Source organism: Aythya marila, assembly GCF_965140915.1.
Source record: "Aythya marila genome assembly, chromosome: 1".
Lineage (NCBI taxonomy): Eukaryota > Metazoa > Chordata > Aves > Anseriformes > Anatidae > Aythya > Aythya marila.
This window is the reverse complement of record NC_139042.1, coordinates 43,677,238-43,702,572: the sequence shown is the minus strand read 5'-3', so window position 1 is coordinate 43,702,572 and position 25,335 is coordinate 43,677,238. Positions and strand designations below refer to the sequence as shown.

At 39.9% G+C, this 25,335-nt stretch overlaps 2 protein-coding genes across 3 annotated transcripts in view; one reads left to right on the top strand and one right to left on the bottom strand.

Annotated features, from left to right (window-relative positions):
- The window catches only part of UCHL3 (ubiquitin C-terminal hydrolase L3), a 42,315-nt gene extending 28,263 nt beyond the window's left edge, over window positions 1–14,052 (bottom strand). The window contains exons 1-3 of one of the 2 annotated variants that reach the window (XM_082764528.1): window positions 13,914–14,052; window positions 13,708–13,719; window positions 1,679–1,807 (exon numbers count right to left, since the gene is read on the bottom strand). In XM_082764528.1, coding sequence (XP_082620654.1) covers window positions 1,679–1,807; window positions 13,708–13,719; window positions 13,914–13,955 — 183 coding nt within the window. In that variant the 5' untranslated portion in view covers window positions 13,956–14,052. Of the gene's footprint in view, window positions 1–1,678; window positions 1,808–13,615; window positions 13,720–13,913 lie in introns of those variants that run through there. The other variant, XM_082764529.1, reaches the window with a different exon arrangement.
- A 4,351-nt stretch (window positions 14,053–18,403) lies between these two features.
- On the top strand, window positions 18,404–25,335 carry COMMD6 (COMM domain containing 6). Its single transcript, XM_082757191.1, has 7 exons — window positions 18,404–18,519; window positions 18,791–18,849; window positions 19,431–19,496; window positions 19,657–19,733; window positions 20,615–20,783; window positions 21,438–21,590; window positions 22,620–25,335. The coding sequence occupies exons 1-7, from the start codon at window positions 18,471–18,473 to the stop codon at window positions 22,668–22,670; spliced, it is 624 nt and encodes a 207-aa protein (XP_082613317.1). The 5' UTR covers window positions 18,404–18,470; the 3' UTR covers window positions 22,671–25,335.

Here is a 25,335-nt window from a genome sequence, read left to right as displayed (position 1 = left end):
GTAGTACAAATAGATACTTGTTATGTTATCCAAGCAAAAACAATTTACATAAGTAACAGCTACCTAATAAAACCAAAACCCACTTAACACAAGTGGTCCAGCAGCATATGCAGACTTGCCTAACTGAAGAGCTCTGTTATCAGGTCTTATAACTAGCCAAATCCAGTCATGTTTAATTCATCATTTTGAAATGTGTTACCTAACAGCATTTCAAGAATGTTCAATATTAGCACCATCTCTCTTTAATTCAACAAAAAATGTTTAAGGACAGAGGTCTCAAAAGGTTTATCAAGCAACCACTATACTTCAGGTGTTTAATCAGCACGAACCATTCTTGTAAGTTCCACCATTTTACATTACTTTATATTCCTGGAAAAAAATGTAAAGTTCATATAATGTTCAAAATAGGTCCTTTAAAAGCCATAATCATAAGGGAAAGGTTTATTTCCTTTAGTAATAACTCACAAAATACTGAAGTATATGGACTTTTTACTTAGGTGTGACAAATGTAAAGTTTGAATGTAAAACAGAATGAGGAACTCTTCCTGAGAAATTTCTCTCAGATTCTATGCACTGTCAGTGACAAGCAGAACTAAGAAACTTCTCCGGCATCATGAGGATTCCACACCTGCAGCTTGTCTCAACGGTCCAAACGTTCTAAGTAAATAGCAGGTGCCTTTACAAAGAATTTTAAAGCGACAGCACTTGTACAAGATAACATAAATAGTCTTAACTGAGAAAAAAAAGGCCTTGAATGTATTAGAAACAAAATCAGATTAAAGAAGGTAAACAATATAGCTGCCATTCATTCCCTGTCCCCTCAAAAACGTTGCGAATGCTGAAAATACCATTTTGAGCAAAGGTTGGACCAGATCACTTCAAAGTGTCCTTTCTAACCTGACTTATCCCTTAATAAGCATTCACTGGATCAAGCTATTCTGTCTACAGCCTATGATGCCGATTAAGTAAGTCATCAATCTTTAAACTGGACAATAACCCTAAGATTATCTGTATGCTAACAAGGGTATTCAGCTCTACAACTAAGTTCAAGCAAATTGATGCACACTGGGGGGAACAGGGGTGAGGGAGAATGGAAGGAAGCGGCAAAAAGAAATATATACTCTTCCATCTTAGAAATATTCTCCATCTGTCCCAGAAATGAAAGCCATACTGGTACTGATGACTGAATTGAAAATGGATTGATGTTTAGTCAGTACAGCAGTACTCAGGAAGTAGTTGCATTTGATAGAGTCTCACACACAACCTTACTTTGCTCGTGCTATTGTGGCTTTCTGCTAAAACTACGTGAAGTACATTTCTCTTTACTTCTACGTTAGTTTTTCCCACTCTAATTAAAACACTTAACAATAAATTGCAAATAAACACATAACGTTATCAAAAGAAAGTTCTGAAGGAAGTATTTTCTTGATTTTATTTTATTTTTTTATAATTAAGAAGTCTCTGAATAACGTTTAAGCCTCATTTTGATTCTGACACCAAGACACAAGATTTACAGATTCACACAATGGTTTGGGTTGGAAGAAACCTTTGAAGATCGCCTAGTTCCAATCCCCCTGCTGTGAGCAGGGATTTTTTCCAGGAAATCAGGTTGCTCCAAGCCCCATCCAAGCATTAATTTACAACAAAAATGATATAATGGTTACTAAAAAACTTTTACCTTTTCTGTTATTGGAAAGAGAAGAAGCACTGCACATACAGGTCTTGGCACCATGCTAAGCAGTTCCGGCTCCATACCATAGACATCTACAAATTGCCAGTCAGGATGTATACCTAACTGTTTGAGAAACTGGAAAAGAAAATACAGAATAATATTAAATGAGTGTGCTGGTATACTTTGTAAGAAAGAGTTAATTGTATGTTACGGCACACTCAAATCCTATTTTGAAATACTACATTTTAGACAAAAAATACAGACGTGGGAGAACTCCATGTATTTTTGAAAAAGTAAACATTTCACAACTCCCATATTTCTACTAGAAAAAATCACATTCTGTAGGAAGATCTCCAGTCACCCGGGGTTATCAAATCTAAAATATGGAAAGATAAACAGCTAGAAGTTTAAAATGCCTGAAAACAAACTTGCAGCAAGTAATATTTCTCTGCTCTCCCTAATGAAAAAAAGAACTGTTAACTTCTACAGCATTTCTTTAGCCAGCTCTCAACAAATCGCAACTCTGCGGTTTCCAATAATGTTCCCAAAAGCAATACAGTAGAAGACCAGAGTATTTTGCCTATTCTTTCTTAGAAGGAAAAGCTTCATTCAAAGCTTCATTGTACTTCCTGTACGATGCTATTTGAGGAAACCTCTTTATTGATACATTTGCAGTCAAGATGTTTAAGAAAAATAAGATGGTAAAATGAATCATCTATGCCTTTCTCTTCCTTCCAAAATTCACCCAGTGAGCAGATTCACACATACACACAAAAAAGAGTTCAAGTAATAATTACACCATGTTTGAGTAGATTCACACCTATATAGATATGCCTGTAAGAAATATAAAAACTAATCTTATTACAAAAATGAGGATTTTATTAAAAAGAAGAAGAAACGTCTACTTCTGATACAAGATCCCTTCAAATACCAATTTCAATTCATACTAGGCAAGAAGCAAGGTTACGGTCTTCAGGAGACACAGCCAGTGGTTAACCCCCAATATTTAGAGATACGAAGGGCACAGTTTCTAGAAAGGGTGAATAGACTACATGTGTTTATGAGTACAGAAGATTATCATTAATTTTGTTGTAATCAGCAACATTTAGGAATATCTTCTAAAAAGGGGGAAAGAATAGGAAATATGAAATAGAAAATATAGAAATTAAGAGAACCAAGGTGCAGTTTGCAGCCAGTATTCTGAAGATAAAAAAAAATAAATTACACTTTACCATTTTAAATGTATTCCTCTCTTTCCACTCTAAGGCAAGAAATCAAAACAAAGAACAACTTAATTTTGAAAACAAAAAGTTAAAAAGAGAATCTTTGAAAAATTACATATGGGTTCTCTCTGTACCTACAGAACCAACCTAAACCGCCCACAAAGCCAGTTCAGTATTTGATTGTCTGCACTGCAAAACATGGAGACTTTCTGTTCATAATGTAATGCCACGTAAAGATTTTTTTTTTCCCCATTTTCATTTTTTTCCCCGTGTTTCCACTAAAAATGAACAACACAAATTGACCATAAACTCAAAGAGCAAAACGGGAGGTGAAAGGAAAAGTGTCTCTTACCAAGATGTAAGGAAGATTTGGTCTCTTATGTATGGGTTTGTGGGACTGGGCACAAGTCCACAATCGAGGCTTTGAACAGCTTTCTAACTGATGTTAACACAAGGTAGCCCTTATGTATGACAAGAAAATTAACTCAGGAGATTGCTTATGTAATACACCAAGATCTTTTGGTTCTATATCACCTTTAAGTCTTGCCAAGATTAGGAATAAAGCCAAATCTCTATCTTTTAATGAAAATTATACGGAGGGAACATGTGAGTTTTTACTAGCTGATAGAACAGTAAGAATTTTATTTTTAGTGTCTATTTTAACCTGCCAAGTTATGAGGATAATTACCACTTTGTGAATGACAGAAGAAAAGTTCAGAAGGAGAGGGGAGTACATGTAGCTGCGTTAAAATATTATTTGTACTTCAAGTGCTTCTATGATTCTAAGCTTTCCATCATTTTCCCCGTTGTTACTCAGAACTGTGGTAAATGTAACACAACTGAGAAAACACTGGTTATTATTTTGCAAGATTACATGAAAGAAGGGTACAAAAACCCAACAAAATAAAAAGACACCTATGGAGAAAGTGACCCCACAACCAGATGAGGCAACACTAAAAGAATCACATTAGGCTACTGAATAAATAAATGATGCATATTCTCTTGTCTTGTTGCCTTTCACAGGCTGGGGAAAAACACATCCCCTAGATGCAAGAACAGCTACTCAAACTTCTGAACGATATATTCATCATAGCAAACACTTCACAGAAAGAATGCTTTTCAGTATTCACATTACCGTAACACCCAGGAACTTTAAAAAGTTAAGTTTCAGTATTCAATGACAGCCATGGCTAGAAGGGATGGTCAACACTACAGAGGAACACCAAGAACATAGCCTTAGTATGGCAGGCAGCAAATTTTACACACATGCAGCCTAACAACTTATTTTAGAATCATCAAGGAAAGATTGAGATCAAAAATAGGCTAATAAGACCCCTCTGCTTCCAGAAGGCTTCATTCAAGTCTGGAAAAAAAATGATAGAGATGTCTTTCTGAAAACTGCATGAGTAAAAGGTAAAAAATAGCAGCAAGTGCCCATGTGCAAGACTGCCAGATGAGTTTACAGATGAACAATAGATGGCAGGGTGCAAAGATCCCTTGAAACAAATAGATATAGCTTATTCTTAGCATGAAGAAACGCAAAGGGAAAAAAAAAATTAAAAAAAAGGTTCAAACAACGACACAGCCAGACAAGCAATCTTTTGCAACTGTGTTCTGAAGGGATAAAAGCAATGGAACGCTATTTAGCAAGGTCTGGCAAGAGAAATTTTAAAGGAGTAAAAACAAGTTCTTAGGAACCAGGGAAAGTTATTTAGAGAGACAAAAATCCATGTTAGATGTGACACAGGAAGCTCAGAGGAGTCCATTTGCAAGCAGTAGCTTCAATTTTGGCAGATTACCTGAACACCATAGAAATAACTAAATGAACCCTCCTTTCTCTTCCTTTGTCTTTTCCTAGCTCTTAGACCAGTCATGCTGGCACAAAGATCACCGAGTTACCTACCAGCAGGTAGGTAACTTCCACACTTGCCAAAACACTCCTGTTTTAGAACAGCAGGCAGTTCTGTATGCTTTTGAGACAGTCTTGTTCAGAGGTGAGGACTTCTGCTGCTTTGCAGCAATTACCCAAGCAACTCTATCTAAAGATACTTACTGGACAGAACAGATAAGGTTCTTTGCACTGTATTTGAGGGCTCATCCACTCTCCATTTTTTATTTTCCTCTTATTTTTCATGTTAAACTGAGCATATAGTATGCTAGCAGCTTTATATTACTCTAGATCTGCAAAAGAGAGTATTAGGTATTTTTCTGTCACTTATCGTGTTGCTGACTATTCTTTGTTTATCTTTGAGCACTTAGAAAAGAAAAAAATAAAACATACTCGCTTATATTACAGAAGTCTCACACCAGCTCAGAAGGAAATACAGACAACACACTTGTCCATGTCTAGTTGACCAACTTTTTCAGAGCTTTACTTTTAATAATAATAATACAAAGTATTTTTGTTTAATTTTTTTGTTGTATTTGAAATCGTCTCTGTCGTATTAAAGTGTCATCCTGAATGAAAGATTCCTCCTTGTTTTTTCATTGTTCAGCTAACTATGAGAAAAAAAAGTCACTTCTGAAATTAGTTGTCTTTTCCATACACATTAGCTGCACTTTGCATAATTTTCTCCTTTTTGCTCAAGTATTCCAGAATGCCCTTCCTTCTTACCTGACATCTAGACTTCACTGGAAAATTCCAAACAATTTGCCTTCAAGTGCAATTGTTCAGACTCATTTCAATATCTGCAACAGTCGAACTGAGAATATTAACACATCAAATTTGCTTAAAAAAAAATACTCAACCTTTTGCTGCATTGTAGAACTCGGGAATTGTATTGTAGAGTTCAGGAAATTCACATAGGCCCTATTTTCAAGGGTGCAAATGTGGGACCCCAATTTTCAGTTCTTTAAAATTGTCTGCTGAGAGCAAGAGTTTCCTCAAAATTGGCAGGTAACAGCATTAAACTACTCACAAACAAGAACTCGTCCAAGCTGTGAATGTGGAGGGCCATGACTACTGTGATTACAAGACAATACAGACTGCAGAAACACAAAAAAAGTATGACCAAAAGCCACCACGGATGAATGTGTAACTCCTGAGGTCAAACTGAAAGGAAGCACATGGAAAGAAACCAGAGGGACAGGCTATCCAAAAGGGATAGAGGTGCATTGCTTAAACACAGAGGCACACAGTTCTAAAAGCTGAAGTCCACCTAGTGCTGAATTTACAGGCCACTCATCTTCAGTTCAGTCTCTGGGAAGGTTATGGAGCAAACCTTCCTGGAAGCTGCTCCCAAGCACAAGGACAAGTAAGTGACGGAGAACAGACAGCACCAACTTAACACGGGCAAATGATGCCCAATTAACCTGGAAGCTTTCAATAGAGAGAGCACTGCCTGCGTGGGTAAGGTGCAGGGGAGGGAAAGCAGTGTAGAGTCACCCACACCATCCCTAGAGCCAAACCAGTGAGATACATGAGCTGGATAATGGGGAAGCTGGTGGAAAACTGGCCAGACCGCCAGGTTCAAAGGGTGGCCAACAGCAACACAAAGTGCAACCGGCACTGACCTCTCTTGGGTGTCACTGCAAATGCTGTTTAACATCTTCCTTAATGACCAGGACGGTTGCATACTGCACACTCAACAAATTTGGATATTACACCAAATTGGAAAGAGCACTGGAGGGCAGGGCTGCAATTCCGAGGCAATTTCAGCAGGCTAGAAAAATGAGCTGACAGGAACTTCATGAAGTTCAAAGACAAATGCAAAATCCCCCATCTGGAATGGCATAACCTCATGCAGTCACACAGGCTCAGGGCTAATTGGCTAGAAAATAACTCTGCTGAGAAGGATCAGGCCATCCTGATCAATAATAAACTGAACATGAGTCAATGTGCCCTTGCCATAAAAGCCAACCCCTATCACTGGTTGCCATACTAGCAAGGGAAAGTAGGCAGAAGTAAGACCTCCCCTCTGCTGGAGGATTGTGAAACTCTCCAGAGAGCTGTGCCAATGCCTTGAGCTCCCTGTTATGACTGAAGCATCAACACGCTGAAGCAAATCCAGTTGAGAGCCACCAACAGGGACAGGAGCCTGAAGCCTTGTTGTATGAAGAAAGGTTGAAAGATGGGTTAAAACCATCTTCAGAAAAGGCAGGGGAGATGGGGGACAGGACACTTGATATTGGTGTTTTCTACTAGCTGAGGGAGGCTGCAGAGAAGATGATGACTGACTCATCTCAGAAGTACACGGTAGAACAGTGAGAAACAATGGACACAGGCTGGAATGTAGAAAATATGAAATTGGTAGGGAAAGCATTTTAAGATAATACAAAAGAAAAAATAATAAGCATGGTCAAACTCTAGCACAGGCTGTCCAGGAGCCTGTGGAGTCTCCACCCTTAGAGGAATTCAGAATTTGGCAAGCCCCTGAGCAACCTGCTTGGACCACAGAACTGTACAAAGTCTTTTCCAACCTACCTGATTCTATTCCAAGTCACCACAAACTGTCAATCTCTATGTCTAAAGGTTAGTTAACAGAAAAAACACCACCACTGTAACAAGCCTAAATTCATTTATTGTAAGTTAATTTAGACATTTCTGTGGTATAACCTATGTTGTTTTCACTGTTGGTACCACTACCTTAATCTACCTTAACTGTTAAGCATCAAAAGCAGCACAGAACAGTGATCTTTAATGCATGATTTTGTTCCAACACGTGCTGGCTACCTTTAAAATGAATTAAATTTCATGAAACTTAAAAATATAGTTTGGGCTAATTTAAAGAGGCTCAAAAGTCAGCTGAACAAAGGCATCCAAGCGAACTCTTGACCCAGGTGACTTGACTTCAGCAGATTAAAGCAATGCCTCTGCCAACACAGTCACAGAACCAGTAGGAGGATACGATTTATGGGGCTGACAGAGATGTGGGAAGGGAAACTGGGATAAGAAAACTTAAAGAGTTCAATTTACTTTGAACAGCAGACTACTGAAGTAGTCAATGAACATTTTAAATGCTGTCTGAAGTATCTATGTTCTTTTCTACTTTGTCAGTTGCAAATAAAAACAACATGAAGACTAACATTGAAATAAAATGGACTTTGAAATCTAGGTGCCAGCGAAGTTGGACAGCACTTGTAAGTATTTCAGGAATGCCACATTCTAAATACTAAGGCATTATACTCAAAACCAAGACTCTTCCATTTTTCTGGGGTGTTTGTATAAAAGTTGGAACCACAAGAACAAAAATGAGAAAAAAAAACAAAGACATTTCCAGACACTCAGACAAAAGTCAAAGAGCTTTTGTGGGAAGAACCAACGATTGCAATCCTCTTCCAAAGGCAAACCAAGACACCGACAGAGTCTACATTATATTGTACTTCTGCTCAATGGACTACAGAATCACTGTATCGCAGCAAAACCACAGTTAAGAATTTCTTCCACAAAAATGAAAATGTGTATGGTTTTAGTAAACTGGAAGGACTAAGTCTCTATTTAGATGTAATCAGTATTTCATAACTTTATCATCAGTGATCAATATTTTGTAATTGTATCATTAGGGCATAAGAACTTTTGGCACCCTGTTGAATTGAAGCTGATCTTTTCCCCTAAACAGTAGTAAGACACTGCACATAATGTCTGATGGAGCTATCACCAAGAAAAATAAATAAAACCAACAAAACACCCTTAAATGACGATTTATATGAGCCTACAAATAGAAGGTTGTATTTAAGCCCTCTAAGTAACCTGCTCTTACTGAACTAATCCTTACTAAACTGTAATGATCCACGTTACAAATACAAGCATGTAATAGTTTGCTTTCAATTCTTCATATATATTATTTCTGGAGGCATATTACAAAAAACTGCTTCAGAAATTAGTATTTTGTTTGGGCATTATAAGAATGTACTTCTTAGTTCTTTCACTATGACATTTAGGGAATTTAAAGGAAGGGATCCTTTTTCAATAAGGTTTAGACAAAGTGTCTTCCAGTCCATTAATCCAAGTGACTTGACATGAAAATATAGAAATACCTGTCAGAAACTTCAGTTCTATACTGCAGGTCAAAAGGTGTATTGCTCAGGAGCAAATGCACGGGCATAACTTGCACAAAGCATTTTATTCTTCTTTACCAACCAGTCTCCACTTAGAGCGGCCACAGTATGGTCTTACAGGAACAGTAGATGCTCCATTACAATAAATTTATCCATAAAGTTCAAGATTTATTACAAATTCTTAAGTATCCTCAAGCACCATATTTCAGGACCTCACAATAAAGTTCATGGAATACAGCCCATTCATTTATCATTACATTTTTTCAAGTTTATTTTAATATGCAGTGAAGGAGAGAAAAGAACACAACTTCACCAAAAATGTGATAGATCTTACACCCACAGAATTTTTATCCTTCCAACTGTGTTGGTTTCTTCAGGGTGTCTAGAAGAGCAGTTCTGACTCACAGCTAGAGCTCCTGGTCTTTGTGCTGATAGTTAAATGTTTTAAATATAACCCATCAAGCAGCTCTGAAACTTCATATTTGTTATTCACAGGTACTACCATACGTATTGAACTGGGATCTGATCATCATCCAAACAGCAATGCAACATACCACACAGAAACCTGGACTACACAGTTAACTCAGATTCGCTCAGAAACCTCTCTTAGCAAGCAAAAGCTTTGGAGTGCTCTGAGGACAAGTCCTGAGGTGGAACTATCAAGCCAGTGATTCATGACAAACTTGTTCCTCTGATCTAAATAATTGTTCGTAATCAGCATGAGCCTGAACAATCCACACTTACAAATAAGCTGTTGCATGTGTTCTTTTTACAGTGTAATGAAATAACAAGCGAATTACACTGATTCTGCTGGTCCTTTAAGCTAAGGAAAATAGAGAAGTAGGGAACCACCAGCTAACCTATGTGGTGAACCAATAGGTCTTGTTTTCTACTCTGTAGCATGCTGTTCACTAAACAAACATCCTTACCAGTACTGGTAAGGATTACAGTTGTTACAATGTTCAGCTTATTTCATTGGAAAATAAATAAGCAACTAAGAAAAAAAAAAAAAAAAAAAAAAAAAGAGCAGAAAATGCTAAAAGCTACAAATACAAATAGAAGAATGAAATGCACAGTTTTCTCAGCTTTTGATTACTGAATGACCTACAAAGACAGATCCAAGTTCTTTTTCAACTATTCATATGAGTAATGCTCTAAACTCCACAACACCTCATAATTTTCCCCCTTGCAACATATCTATTGCAACATAAGAACAACCTGTTTAAACTTAATAACAGGGCTCTACAGCTTGAGGTATTTTAAACCAGAAGGGAGCAACTGGTCTCACGACAATCCTCCTTCGCATCTGCCTCCTCCTTACTCTTTGCTGTGGCACGGCCTTGCCACTTCCCCTTTGTTGGCTCTGTGGAAGAGATTCTGGGGCTCTCTCTTCACAGAAAGATCCAGAGACCCAATTCTGGTCTTCCCCTTTCTGAGGCTATGCTCACAGCATGAATTCTTGGAAAGAAGCCTATCTCCACTATTGCCACTTTGCTTACAACAGAAGAGTTGCTGTTAAGCTTAAATGCCCTTTTGAAAATGTGTAGTTATGTTATTTCACATCACATGCACCTTCACTCCATGCAGCAGCTCATCTATGAGGACCACCGCCACCAATGCACGTCAGGAACTGCAGGCACTGCCCTTCCAGTGACTCTGGTCAGTTGGGTTTTCTTTTGGGGAAGCTTGTGTGACAGTGCTGCAAACAGTTCATAAAATGGAAAGACCTTCTAGGAAGAGTTAATTTCCTCAAGGTAATTAACTAATCTCTATATTTGCCCGATACCTAACTGGATGAAGACTGGGTGTATCCAGTTTCTGCCATCTGTTCTGGGATCTTTATTACCCCCAGGAAGTCACAGCTGCCAAGAGGGTCCATAGACTGAAATTCCTTTACATAGCTGACATTGCATTAATGGCTTTAAAAAAACAAAAAAAAAAAAGAGTAGGATCAAAGACCTGAAAATAATGCTGGAAGGTAGCTGCAAAAAAGCCCTATATCATAAGACAAACCCAAATCACAGACAACTTTGCATGGTATAACTCTGGGCTACCTGAAGCCAGCGCTTGAGCTTCAAAACCAGATGCTGTCAATTACCGGAGCCTTACCTCGACAGAGCAACGGCATGAGTTGACATGGTACCTTATATAGCAAGTAAAGATATTTCTTAGAACAGGAAAGATCAAAAAGAAAAAAAAAAAAAAGACTAATTCATCTACCAATACTACTTTTTTTACCTACACTTCCTAGGGAACTAATCACAGATTGCAAGCCACACTGAAGTGATGTCATGATGAGGAACAATTAGCTTGCATCTGATCTTTTCACTCCCAACATTCATAAGCAGTCTGACTATTTTTGGTGATATAAGAAACTGAGAAAAAAAAAACAAGATACACAGCCAGACATCATCTGGTGAACAGTGGGCAGATAAAACTTTCTCACATTTTTTCTCCCATTAGTAGAGGGGCTTCAGAAGCTTCAAGAAGAGGGGTAGCACCTGAGGTCCCACAGCTGAAGGTCAAAGAGAAGAAAATTATCTGTCATCACTACACTGACTGGAGCTTTGTAAATGCTGAATCATCAACTCTTTCTATATTGGAGGTGGACTGACAATACTTTATAATCCGTTCCATCAGACTGCAGAAGTGGAGAGAAAAGAGCATATCGTGACGGTTAAATTAGTGCTGTATGGTACATTTAGCTATGCTGACTTCTCTCTTAAGATCACTACAGATACATCGCAGCAGTATCCTGAGTGAGTCACTGCCATTGGAAATCTTTAAAGCTGAGAAAGATTATTCACATTTATCCTCTCCAGCCAACTTCCAAACCTTTTACGTAATTCCAATCCATATGCACAAATAAAGGTCCTATATACTAAGAAATTAAAAATTCCTAGACTTGCATTAATACAAATGCTTTCACTAAGGGAAAATAAATCAAGATATTTTGGAAAGATTTTACAAACGCTGCAACTGCGAAATACCAGCTCTTTTCCATTATCTCTCAAATTCCTGCCAAAGTTTGAAACAGTCAACATACATGACAACGCACATCTCAACAATGGTTTCATTACCACACCTAACAACAGCATTAATAGTAGCGTAAGTAGTATGTTTCAAGGGCAGTCTAACATTCAAGTAAAATAAATGAAAAAAATCCAAAACAAAAATAAAACCAAGAAGCATATAGCTAAAGGTCTGTGTAAGAAGATGCATGTATTAATTTACTTCTAGACCTACATGCTGCAGCTATAAGAAGCATACCTTTTTTATCCTGAAGAATCCTCTATTTTATAGAGTACAGTGACATACAGCACCAGAAAAAAAAAGAAAAAAAAAAAAAAAGGACTGTAACAACTGTCCTTGCAATTAACTCCACAGGATTTTTAGAAAATGTGCTTGCAACTTCATTTGGATGTCAAATTATTATTACTATTGTGTTAAACAGAGGTAGGTCACGAATAACTGGTGACTAACACTCCTGTTGTTATACAGAACAATGACTAATAATGCAAGGTGTACTTTTATTCAACACAGACCTTTGTTGTGTTTATGTTTTGTTTTGTTTTGTTTTTTTCCTCTATTTTGGAAAAAAAAGATCCATCTTAGTCTAAATAATAACTAAAACTACTGCTCAGTTAAGTCTGGCAAAATACAGTGAAAGCAAAAGCTGACCTTGTCTAAAGTGGCCCTTTCCATAAAGATTAACAAGAAAATCCCTGTGAAGTGAAAGTTCACATAAACCACAATCATCCATAACGAAGACATAATATACATCACAAATGCAAAGCTGATGGGCAAAGGAGGTTTTGAATACACTTAAAACAGTTCATTTAACACTATTCCAGGATATTCTCCATATTGCATAAACTTAACAATACCGTACTTGGAAAAAGTCACTGGTTTTTCCTCCTTGGTTTCTACTTTACAGCTGATAACACTTCATTTCATGTGAGCACAATGAACTCACCCTAACACCTGATTGCACCACAGCAGTAATAATACACAAATGGTAAAATTACTTGTGTCAGGAAATGAGAAAGCCAAGTACAAAATGACCCAGCAATGAATAACTCTTCACCCACCTGCATACTTGATTAATGAATTACAACAAAAAAAAATAATTAAATAATAATAATAATTCTCCACAAACAGAAATTCCCAATTTTCAAAATATTTCAACAAGGTAATAGTTTCAAGAATGTCATCTTACTGCTGGAAGCTTTTGGCTCAAGCACCATCTGTAGCAAAATCAACATGCCTTTCTCTAGTGTGGATTCTACTATACTGACAAGAAGAACAGCAAAAAAAAAAAAAATGATGCTAACATAGTCACAAATAATCAGCAAGGTACAAATATGGTAAAAATACGTTATTTCTTCTCATCAGCAAAAGGAGAAAAGGACTGAGACATGGTGAGGTAAGCAGATCCACATGACCGTACAAACCCATCATGTACAGATCCATAATATATATAAATACAACAATGTTTTAATCAATAATTAATAAGATAAAGCCCTCCCTGAAACATATCAGGGATTATGTTACGTTAACAGGCTGATTGTCTCACATCTGTAGAGCACGTTTATTCTCTTTTCCTTTACCACTTGCGTTTTATACAGGCTTTTTACGTTACACCGCGTACTCAGAGGCTGCACAGGAGGTCCCAGCAAGGTCCAGGAGCAGAAGGCAGCGCACGAGAACCCGTGGGACTTACTCTCGTGGGGGCAGCGGGAGCCTCTACTGCAGGAAACGAAAGGCCTGGAGCTGCAGAGGGCCTAAAGGTTACCTCACACCAACGCTGCTTACCTGATTCGTGACCTGGAAAGAGAGCAGAAAACGGAGGGGGGGGGGAGGTTACGAGCGCGGCCAGGCCTGAGGGGCAGCCCCCCCGTGCACACACACGCGCCCCCCACGCACCGCAGCACCGCCAGGCCCTGCTGACCGCCCTCCCCTTCCCCTCGCCGCCCCCCCGGCCCGCGGGCAGCCCCCGTGCCCGTCCCCGGGCCACTCACGTCGGGGTTGGCCTCCAGGGGCAGCCAGCGGTGCGGCTCCATGGCGGCGGGCACGGCCCCGGCGGCTGACAGCGCCTCACGCCGCCGCGCTCAGCCCGCACCCGGGACCGCGCCACCGCGACGGGCGGCCTCGGGGGGGACCCGCAGGGGGAACCCGCCCTTTGCTTGTCCTCACACACGCCCCTCCCGCCCTCAGCGGCAGTGAAACAAGGCAGTGAGCGCCATCACGATCGCCTAGTTATTCCCGGCTGCTCCCGGCTGGGGATGACCGGAGGATTGTCCCCTCGGTCCTTGCTCGGCTCCCCCCCGGCAGTGGGCTCTCCCGGCGAGGCGACGGCCGGTGCCTCGGCCGCCCCGCCCGCCCGTCGGGGCCGGCATGGCGAGCGGCAGCCGCCGGGGGGCGCCGCGGGGCCGCCGCGCTGCAACGGCCCCTGCTCCAACGGCCCCTTCCTTCTTCAACGGCCCAAAATTAAAACTCGTCATGGCACTGAATAAAAGTTGTTTTATTGGAGAAAAGAGGTGTGGAGGTGTTGTTTCTTTAATGATTAAGGTGTAGTGATTAAACGTTCGCAGAAGCACGCTGATCACAGAACAATAAAAATTAATGAAACAATGATTAGCTCTTAATAAAGAGTAATAACGATTAATGAAAAGGTTCAAAGGGAATTGGTTCTATGATGCGCTTATTATAGCAGCAAGTTTCCCCAAAAGACTTCAGTCCTCCTCAGCCTTCAGACTCAGCAAGGACTCGGTTAGTGAAGTCCTCAAGGGATCCACTAAGAAGTAATAAAACAAATGTTTTGCATTTTCTCTTCTAAAGCTGTGAATCCCCTCATACCTTCCCATCTCTGGATCTCAGGAGCATATACATACCCTATCTTGACCTTTCACCTAAGATCAAACACAGCATAATATATATATATAACACGCATATAATATGTATATCTAATTTAGTGTTATACCTCCTTTCAAATTATCTCAAAAAAGAACAAAAAAGGAAGGAAAGTGTATAAACAGATTCCCCAGTCCTGCTAGGGCTGCCCATCCCCTTGCTCTGAACGCACCACACTTCAACCCGTACTCAATACAGGCTTCAGCTGATGTCTAGCTGTGGCTCCTTGCAGCTCTGCCCCCATGACTTCTGGGGTCTTCAGGCAGCATAAAGGCACTCTGAGAGGGACAGTCAAAACAGATTTATTTATTTCTCTCTCTCTCTCTTTTTTTTTTTTTTTCCAGATTGTGGGAATGTTGTTTTCTTCAGAGCTGTGGGGTCACTAAAGGGACAAGAGATTTGTTTGCCTCATGCTTATCTGACAAACAGGTGAAAAACAAGGAACCAAAAATTTTAAAAGGCCTTTTTTTTCCCCTTTTTTCACTGGCAGCCTTACAATTCACTAAATGTCTAACTTTGTACTGAAAGCTGACAAGAAAACTGTGGTAATTCTTTGCTTCCTTAAAAGAATAGGTTACCTCATTTGTTACAGGGTGCTTTTACCTGCCTCATGAACGTGCGGTGAACTGTTCTCCATGCATGAATTTGCTTTGTTCAGACTGGTTGCCACCTCCCAACTGCATATGTATTTCTGCTCTTAGCCCAGGTACTCACCTCCTGAACCCCTCCAAGAGAATCCATGGGCAGCCTGTGGAAGGCAAGAGGTATATGATGCGAAAGCTGTAAGAAACAGAAGCGAACACATGAACGTTGTCCCTTCACCACACCGTATAGGAAGTGCTAGCTGTTTCTCAGTCACAGCATTTGAGTGCTTGCGAGAGCAGCTGTACATTCATTTTCTGAAGTGGACATTTGGGGAAGATATTTGTGAAGCCTGAGAGCTGGTCCCACATACCTGTCCAGCCTTCACACAAAGGGACAGATGGACTTGGAGCAGTGGGACGCTGGTGTTGGAGCTACATGAGCAGGCAGTGGGCAGGAAAGAAAGAAACTGACAGTTTACAGGCAAATTAAGAAGTCCTGTGAGAGAAGGCATTTCTAGCTGCTGTACAGACAGGAGTACCAAGCTGACAGGAGGCCAAGAAAGGTAGGGACATCACAGAACTGGAGGCCCAAGCACTGGTTTTGTTAACCCAGCTGTTAACAAAAAGATTTTCTCCCCTCTGCCTGAAGAGCTCTTTGAAAAACTTGGTGTAGTTCTTTAGTGAGTGTTGATGTTAATAACAACACCCCATTCTGTAAATGTTACATTTGTGAAATGGACTAAATTTCCTAAAGTAGTTTTTACTTTACCCCCTGTTACTACTAAGCAGGATTACTGTTATTACGTGTCTGTGTTTGAAGATTCTGCATTGACCTGTAAAGAATACCACAGCATCTCTCTTTAACAATCCAATCTTCTAGCTAATGAGATTTGCCTTTGTTTCCATACAAGGTGTGTCCTCACGTTAGGTTTTCAGTCCTTGGCTAGCTAAATGATGAGCCGCTACTGCCAGATCACAATCACAGCCTGCATCTGACTTCCTCTGCCACAAAAACCTTCAAAGAGCATACTTATAGGAGGCAGCAGTTTCTAGAGATACACAATTGAATACTAGGGATGGGCAGACTAACTGAAATCACTACATACTGAAATCATTACACCAGCCTGCTGTTCCAAATTCAAAGAACTTTTTAAGATATGTTTGTGGACGATACTGAATTAGGGGAGCTGTTGGCTCCTTCAAGGGTGGAGAGGCCTTATGGAGAGATCTGGACAAATTAGAGAGCTGGGCAATCCCCAATATTATGAAGTTTAACTAGAGCAGTGTGCCCTGGCAGCCAAAAGGACCAACTGCACCCTGGGCTGCTTCAAGCACAGCATTGCTAGCTGGCCAAGGAAAGTGATGGTCCCAATCTGCTCTGTGCTGGTGCAGCCTCACCTTGGGTGCCGTGTGTGTGGTTTTGGGCACCACAATATAAGAACAACATAAAACTGTTAGCATCCAAAGGAGGGCTACAAAGCTGGTGAAGTGCCTAGAGGTCATGATGTGTGAGGAGCAGCTGAGGTCCCTTGGTTTGCTCAGCCCAGAGCAGAGCAGGCTGAGGGGAGGCCTCATGGCGGCCTGCAGCTCCCTCACAAGGGGAGTGGAGGGGCAGGCGCTGAGCTCTGCTCTCTGGGGACAGCGACAGGACCCGAGGGAATGGCATGGAGCTGGAATAGGGGAGGGTAAGGCTGGGTATCAGGAAAAGGTTCCTCATGCAGAGGGTGGTCGGGCACTGGGACAGGCTCCCCAGGGCAGTGGTCACAGCACCAAGCCTGCTGGAGTTCAAAAAGCATTTGGACAGTGCTCTCAGACATAGGGTCTGATTTTTGGTGGTCCTGTGTGGAGCCAGGACCCAGCTGATGGCCTTTGTGGGTTCCCTCTGATCCAGTATATTCTATGGTTCTATCAAAATAACTCCAAAACAGCTCAAAATTTCAGCAAATGGTTCAGAATTACTCTATAATTACCAAACCACCAAAACATTTAAATTCACATCTATCTCCACATCTTGGAAAATGAATGAAACGTAACATAATAAATATTAGTCATATTGCTAAAGGCACTAGTAAAAGACTTGATGAAATTGTAATATAAAATAGCATACAAAGTTCTGCAGATAACATACAAAAGTATGCAGTAGTTACCTAAGTTAAGAACAAAAAGATTGTTGAATCATGTCCCTCCTATCACAGGCAGATCTTACCTGTATGTACATTGAGAGTGTTTTGACAGTCATGAGGTCATAAAAACACATATTACTCAAAAACATTTGCACGTTTAATTAGATACTTTAAAAGGGAGAGGCCAAGTACCATAAATGTAGTATAAAGTTCATAAACACACATACCACGTTCCACAAGAATTTCACTTTGCCTGAAACGTATTCCAAATTCTTTAATTGCATTTTACTAAAAATAAAATAAAATAAAATAAAAAAATCCAACAGATAATTTAAAACTAGCCAGCACTACTATGTGACTGGTTGCATTTCATTGCTTGGTCACAGTCTTACTATAGTTGTACTAAAGCTGTTGCATTAGAACATAGAGGGAAGCCAGAAGTAAAACTGGTTGCTAGAACAGTCTAAGAATATTTCTGTTGTTGTTTTAAAAACACGAGACTGGTAAAAGATCAGTGTCATTTCAGTGTTTAAGCTACACCTCAAACTCACTGCATTCAGTATGGAAATTTTATTGCAGAGTGACTTCCCAGTCCCTAAAGGGGGCCTACAGGAAAGCTGGGGAGGGACTCTCTGGCAGGGGGTGTAGTGATAGGGCAAGGGGGAATGGCTTTGAACTAAAAGAGGGTAGGTTTGGATTAGATATTAGGAAAAAATCCTTTAGTTTGAGGGTGGTGAGGCACTGGCACGGCCTGCCCACAGGAGCTGTGGATGCCCCACCCCTGGAGGTGTTCAAGGCCAGTCCCCGCCCCGCCTCAGCCCCTCGTACGGCGCATGCGCGCTGCCCGCCAGCCAATAAGAGCCGGGCCGCTGAGTAGCCCCGCCCCTCCCCTCCCGCAGCCAGTCAGGCGGGCGCGCGGCGTGTGGCGGAAGCGGGGCCTCGTCGGCAGCGCGGCACCATGGCCGCCGGCCCCGCCGTGCTGCTGGCGCGGGCCGTGGAGGCGCTCGGTGAGGGGGCGCGGGGCTGAGGGGGGCTTGGGGGGCGGGACGGGGGTGGGACGGGGGATGGGGGGCGCCTTCCCGGCTCCTCGGGGCCAGGCGGAGCCTGCCCGGGGCGGCCGAGACCGCCGCCGGCAGTGGGAGCCCAATGCTGGGAGCCCAGCATCCCTGCCGGGTAAATAAACCCGTGATGACCCGTGACATCTGTAGGGAGAGGGAAGATTTGTTATAACAATGCCTGAAGGGTTTGCTTCTGATCCCAGCTGCTTGTGTCTTGCAGATGTTGGCGGTGCGGCAGATAAGATTAGCTTAATACCTCAGGACTTCTTTGCAGAACTGGTAAGTAGAGCAATGAGGGGGATACAGAGGGCTTCTGGCATGCCTAGATTCTTGGAAGCATCTTAGTTTAAGCTCTTCTTCTTTTTGTGTGTGTTGCAGAGCAAAGGTTATGTATATGTAGCATAGATTTGCACAATTCATGAAGTAAACCTGTCCTGCTAAGAGAGGTTGAGATTGCTTAAAATTTGCTTTTATCACAGAAGACTTTTAAGGATATGTTTTTCTCTCTCATCTTAATCAGATGTAAATCTAACTAGTCTAGGAGACATTCAGCTTCTGCTTATCAAAAGCTCTGTACTTGAGCAGGATGGCTGTTGAACTAAATGGCGTATTAAAGAACAGCAAATGCGGTAGTACCTAAAACCTTTGTTTGAGCTTATTTGCTCTTCTTGGTTTGATATAATTTCAGTATCAGTCACTTGTATGACTGTTCTTTCCTTTCCATTTAAAGCCTCATCCTCTTGTCCATTTTTGCATTAACCAGCTTTCACTGTTGTTGTAATCTCCAAGTATTGAAACTTGCTGTGTCTTGTATATTAAAATGCATATTTGAAATGTTTTCAAATTTATTTTCTTCTCAGTGTGAGCAAATAATTCAACATCTCAACCATAAGATCCCAGGTGTAAATACGGTTGAACTGTGTCAGGTAAGTCTGGATATTAACACTTAGAAGCCAATATAATTGCTGTGTATGTTGTACAAGGATACATTCCACAAATCAATTTATTTATGTATGTGTTTGTGTAGAGTCTTTTGTTCACATATAAGTTGTTATTACATGTAACAATTTGATCATCTTGTTTTAGAGGCTGCAGACATCTGGGATTGAGATCAGTGTGGGTGAGCTGGCAAAAATAACTAATGCTGTTTCCTTTCTGTTTAGGTAAGCACAAAATAACACAAATATGGGTATGATATGAACTGATCTGGGAAAAGGGTTTAGTTTGTGTTCTTAAGATTAAAAAAGGGTGCAGTAACTACATACATGGACTCAGTTTTAGTAGTGAAAAAATAGAGGTGAAATTGTTCGTCTTAGAAGCTGTCTGCAAGCTTTAGAATTACTGGCAAAATAAAAGAGAAAGTTAATCACAGTTTGAAAGCTGTCAGCTATCCCTCTTTCTGTTTTATTGATGGCCCTGGGATTAGACGGAGGGGTTCTGCATGAACAAACCTGGGGTGGTTTTCCACTTGCTTTTTTGACCTATTTCCATGGGGAGAATTGAGTGGCACTTGGTCTTCCTCTGGATTTGCTGCCTTTTCAGTTGCGGCTTTATGCATTGTTTGACTCCTGTAATTGCGAATTACAACACTGCTTAGAGGTCCTTACATGCCCCTTGGTGGTACTTAAATTCCCTCTCCTAAATGTAATTAAGCTGCCTCATTTCTAAAATAATAATACTGTTTAATAGTCTTAACTGCACTATGCACACATCTGTGACTCAATTGTGCTCTTTTCTTCACTTTCAACAGCACTCCGAGGCTGTGGTTATTTTTGTGTTTATCTTGCATGTTGTGTAATTCCAGCAAAGTTTAGTGTCTGCATATTAAGACACATTAAAAGTGGATACAGAAGTCATCTTACCAGAGAAGTAAAACATTTTGCATTTAAAATAAAAAAAAAAAAACAAACACAGTATCTCAATTTATTTTAAAGTGCGTATAAACATAATGCTGAAAAAAATTGCCTATTTGGGGTGAAATGAGAAACTTTATTAAAATCTTGGAGGATGAAACTGATATGGTGTTCTCTGGATACCCCTACAGCACAGCAGCCAGAAACAACCTCTCTACAGAGGACCTCGTCACTACCTTGGGCAGTGCAGGCAGCACACTGCCTAAACATGCAGTGCAAGTTATTCGTCATGTATGGAATGAGCAGAGCAAATCTGTCAGCGTGTCAGAAGACGTAGGAAACATGGCCACAGTGGGGCAGGTAACTAACTAACAAAACACAATTGAACTAACAATTTTCAGAAATGTCAGCGCTTCGTTGTGTGCATTGTAGTGTAAAGGACATGATGGTATCTTGGCTGCCCAAAGGTTTCCTGGGTATGTGTTGCTGAAAGTCTAGTCAGAATATGTACAACAAAGGTCATCTAAAGCCTATTATTGCTACTTTTTTGTGTACTGCCTGTTTTTCATATTCATTCGATCTAGAAGTTGTTAAAAAGAACATAAAACCATGGATGATAAACAAGCCAGTTGAACTCCGTGATTTAAGCTCCTATTAGAGCTTAGGGAAATGGTTTAGTGGGGACTGTTAGTGTTAGGTCAGAGGTTGGACTTGATGATCTTGAGGTCTCTTCCAACCTAGAAATTCTGTGATTACTGGAACTTCTTGAATATTAACAACACTTGAATGAGCAAAACAGATTAAGTGAAGTAAGTTACTGGGTACTTTTCAGTCCCCTTCTGGTATGAATAGAAATGGCAGAAGGCTGTTTTCAGAATATTTGACGTGTGTGTTTATCACATAGATATGGGCTCTAAATGTCCTGTATTATCTGTAAAAACATCTGTCCCACAGAACAGCAATGGTAGGCTAGATCTCTTCCTTTAATACTGTTTCCAACAATTTTCTCCACAGTTTGTAGATATGAAATGGAAGCTTGGAGTTGCAATGAGCTCTGACACCTGCAGGTCCCTGAAGTATCCTTATGTTACAGTGACACTAAAAGTGGCAGACCCTTCAGGACAAATAACGGACAAAACTTTTGAAATGACAATCCCACAGTTCAAGGTCTGTAATCCTGTGTCGTTTGATTGGGTCTCTTACAGAACAACAGTGGCGTTGTTGTGAAGAAGCAAATGTGTACTTTGTATATATGTAAATAAGCATCACGCTAGTATAATTGAAAAATGAAACATTAATTAAGACTGGAAATAATACTTAGTTTTACATTTAGTTCTACAACACTTACCATAAAACGTTAATTTAGCAGCAATTACTGTCACAACTTTTCATAGCTGAAAAGACAACTCTGAAAGACTTTTAAAAAAAATTATATCCCTCTGCTTTATTAGAAACTGGGAATATTGTATATCTATGAAACAGCTCACTAGCCTCAAAATCTAAAACTTGAGTGATGCCTTGCCTTTGCTAATGATAAAGGATGGAGGTCAATCTCCCTCATCACAGTTGGCTCTTAATTGTTGTGCCTTCATTTATGAGCTTGAGTAACTTGGTTTAATTTTAATAAATATGGCATTTCTGCTGTCATTTCCTGTTTAGAGAGCCAATGCATCATGCAGAATATTTTTCAGGCTTACAGGTGAAAAAAATTGTGGGAGTTGGGTGGGAAGTAATAAGAGGAGGATATGCTGAATCACATTCAGAGTGTTCTGAAATCTTGTATTCCATCTGGTTGAAACCTATTTATAATTTTGCTTTTAACTAACATAAGGGATGCTGTATGTGAGAAGTATGGGTTATTTCAGTTGGGATTACAAGTGTTTGCATGAGATACCTTGTTTTCTTTTGTGGTGTGACAGCTACTTGGTGTGTTTTCTTTCCCCATGGCATCCTTTCCTATTAATAAGCAAAGCCATGCAAATAAGTCACCAACTGTGTAGATTTAATAGTGAATGTGCCTGAATTCCAACCAACCCCCAAAAAGAAATGCAGAAATTTCCAGTTCAACATGCAAATTCTAACAGGATGAAAGAGGCAAACAATGGATTAAGTGATTTTTGTCTATTGTCCTAGTTTGAACAACAGGTCAAGCTTTTCTTTGTGCAACTGAAATTTATCTTAACTCTTCTTTTTCAGAACTTCTTCAGACAGTTCAAGGAAATGGCAGCTGTTCTTGAAACAGTTTGAACAGAACTCTTTTATTTGCACTAAAGTCTCTGACAGACTTGTATCAAGTAAGCTTTCTGTTCTGCAAAAGGAACAAGTGCCATTGTTCAGCAAGGTATGCATTCTTGTCCTTTCAGCAGGTATCAGCAGCATCATATGTTTTTGTCAGCATCATCCTTGCATTGCTCTGAAGATTTCTTCACTTTTGAATACTTGAAGTCAACTCTACAGGATTTGTAAAACTGGTCAGCTTTCTTAATCATCCTAAAAAAAAAATCAGGATGTGTACAGAGAAGTGTCTATAGACTTTCTACTATCCAAGAATAAGAAAGTACATTTAAGAAAGAAGACATTTAGCTCTGGAGTGCAAAAAGACATGAAAATCTTAATTTGACTAAGGAGATACTGAAAGGAGTGTGAATACCATGATAACAGTTTTGTCTGTAAAGTTAAGATGTGCTTGGAAACAATGAGATCATTAACCTATAGAGTATATAAAATTACAACATAACAAGTGTACATATTCCTTAAAAGTAGCAATGTCATGTAGTTAGTTGCAGGTATTTGCAGACCAGGGTTCCAGTCTTCTTTTAACGGGATCATGTATTTGTCTTAACAGCTTGGTTATTTTTAAATACTTCTCACCACCTAGACTTCTGAAAACTGAGTTAATGCATTAAAACTTCTCTGGAGATCTCAACTTTTTCATCTGAAATGAAGTCTGGAGGCTAGGTTTAAATATAAAAAGAAAAGTTAACTTAATTCAAAGCATTTTTATATATTTTTGCCTTTGTATTTAATCCAACTCTAATCTGTGGCACTCTGATGTTTTGATTAGCAGTTTGCCTTCTAATTAAATTGGAATATTGATGTGTTTGTCTCACTCTGTGCTCTGAACTAAAAAAGATCGAGAGGAAACTTGAAAGCTCAGGCTGGTGTGTTAGCCAAGAAGATCAGAAAAATTAGTGTACTAAAAGTCGGCAAGATTTCTGTGCTTGCTGTATTGTGCAGCAGGAGTCTTCTGGACTATGTTGTTCTCTTGCTCTTACAGCGTCCTAACCAGTCAAATTTTGACTTGGATTCTGAAGGAGAATGGGAACATTTTCAAAGGGGTCAAATCCAGTGTGCTAGCATGCTCACTCTTCCATTTCAGTTTTTGAGTTTTACTAAAAACCAAAAGTACAAATGGGGTGGAATAAGAACACTACTGTTGCATTTCAGGATCTGCTGGTGATGTAGTAGAGCAGAAAGTCTGAAGAGAGAAAACTAGTAATAAGCAGGCCGAAATTTGTTTTAACTTCAGGATGGTAGAGACCAAGAACCAGTTCTGTTGGGGCAGATCCTTAAGTGATTTCATGCTACCTGAAGTGAAAATGCGTACCTTTCTGATCCACATAAAAATTTGTATTAACTTTTTTTAGAAGCTGTCTGGAAGTCATTGATGCAAGTTTTGTCTGCCTTTGTCTCCTGAGAAATAGACTGCAATGCATTGTGCTCAAAGCATACTGCACTCCTTCAAATATAGAAGGGATATCTCTTTAATAGCATTATGCATAGTACATAAAAACAGTTCTTGGAGTTTCTTAGGACCCAATTAAGTGAAACACTGTCATCTTTATATTAAGACAGTAAAAGTCTTGGCCTTTGGTCTGGACAATACTTCCTCTGTGCTGCTGTAGTCAGAGGTGTTTCCTTCAAGGCTGGGGAGAGCAGAATGCTGTTTCCTGGGCCCCTCTCAATGGATTGTGCCAAAATGGTCTCAAGAAAACATTTCCCATTTGCCTTTTCCCTTCTCTGTCTGCAGGGGCTTGGGGCTGAACATGGTACAAAAAACCCTCTCTGTGGAAAAGTGGGCAGCTGATGTTTTTACTACTTTTTTGATGTGCAGAAGTTGGAGTGTAAAACACAACTGGAAAACACTGTCATGCTGTGGTCTAGTGAACTGTTTTTGATCATTGTAAGAATTCCAGAAAAAAAGAATACTTCTTGTTTTGTAAAGCATTACAAATGCTTCAGTTTGTTTGATGCACTTAAATTCTTCATATAGCTGGAAATACTTGTGCCTTCGTTGGAACTGGATGGAAAAAAGATTCAGTTAATCATGTCTTAAGTTCTAAAAACAGAAAATCAGAAAACCCTGGATGGTAATGAGAAAATGTTTTGTTATTGTATTTTTTTGGTCCATTGCCATGAGGAAAAAGTTAGCAGCTTCAGAAGTGTAACTGTTACATTTTGTCAAGTTAAATGTTCTAGAAATATTAAGGAATGTTTTCTGAAGTGTCACTGAACTCCAGCAGATCATAATGCTGGCTGGAAGTTCCCTAGGTATGTGTGCAGCACAACCCTCTGAGAATTCTCAGAGGTGTTTATGGACATCTAGGAGATGTGATTAAAAGTTGGCTGCGTACACAAGCTGTGAGGCTTGTCTAATCACTATCACAAGGAAGCCATATACTGTATAATGGAGGAACTACATACTTTCTGGAAAAAAAAGTTTTCAGGATAGCACTATTAACATGTTTAAACAAGCTGTTGAGCTGTTCAATATGGGCAGGATCCAGATCTTTTCCAAGAGAACTGGGAGTTCCTTGTGTGTTCTTAATTGTACTTGCTGATTGATACAAATTTGTATCACATGATATTTTTGTAAGTTTACAATCAGTCATTAAACATACAGATAACAAAA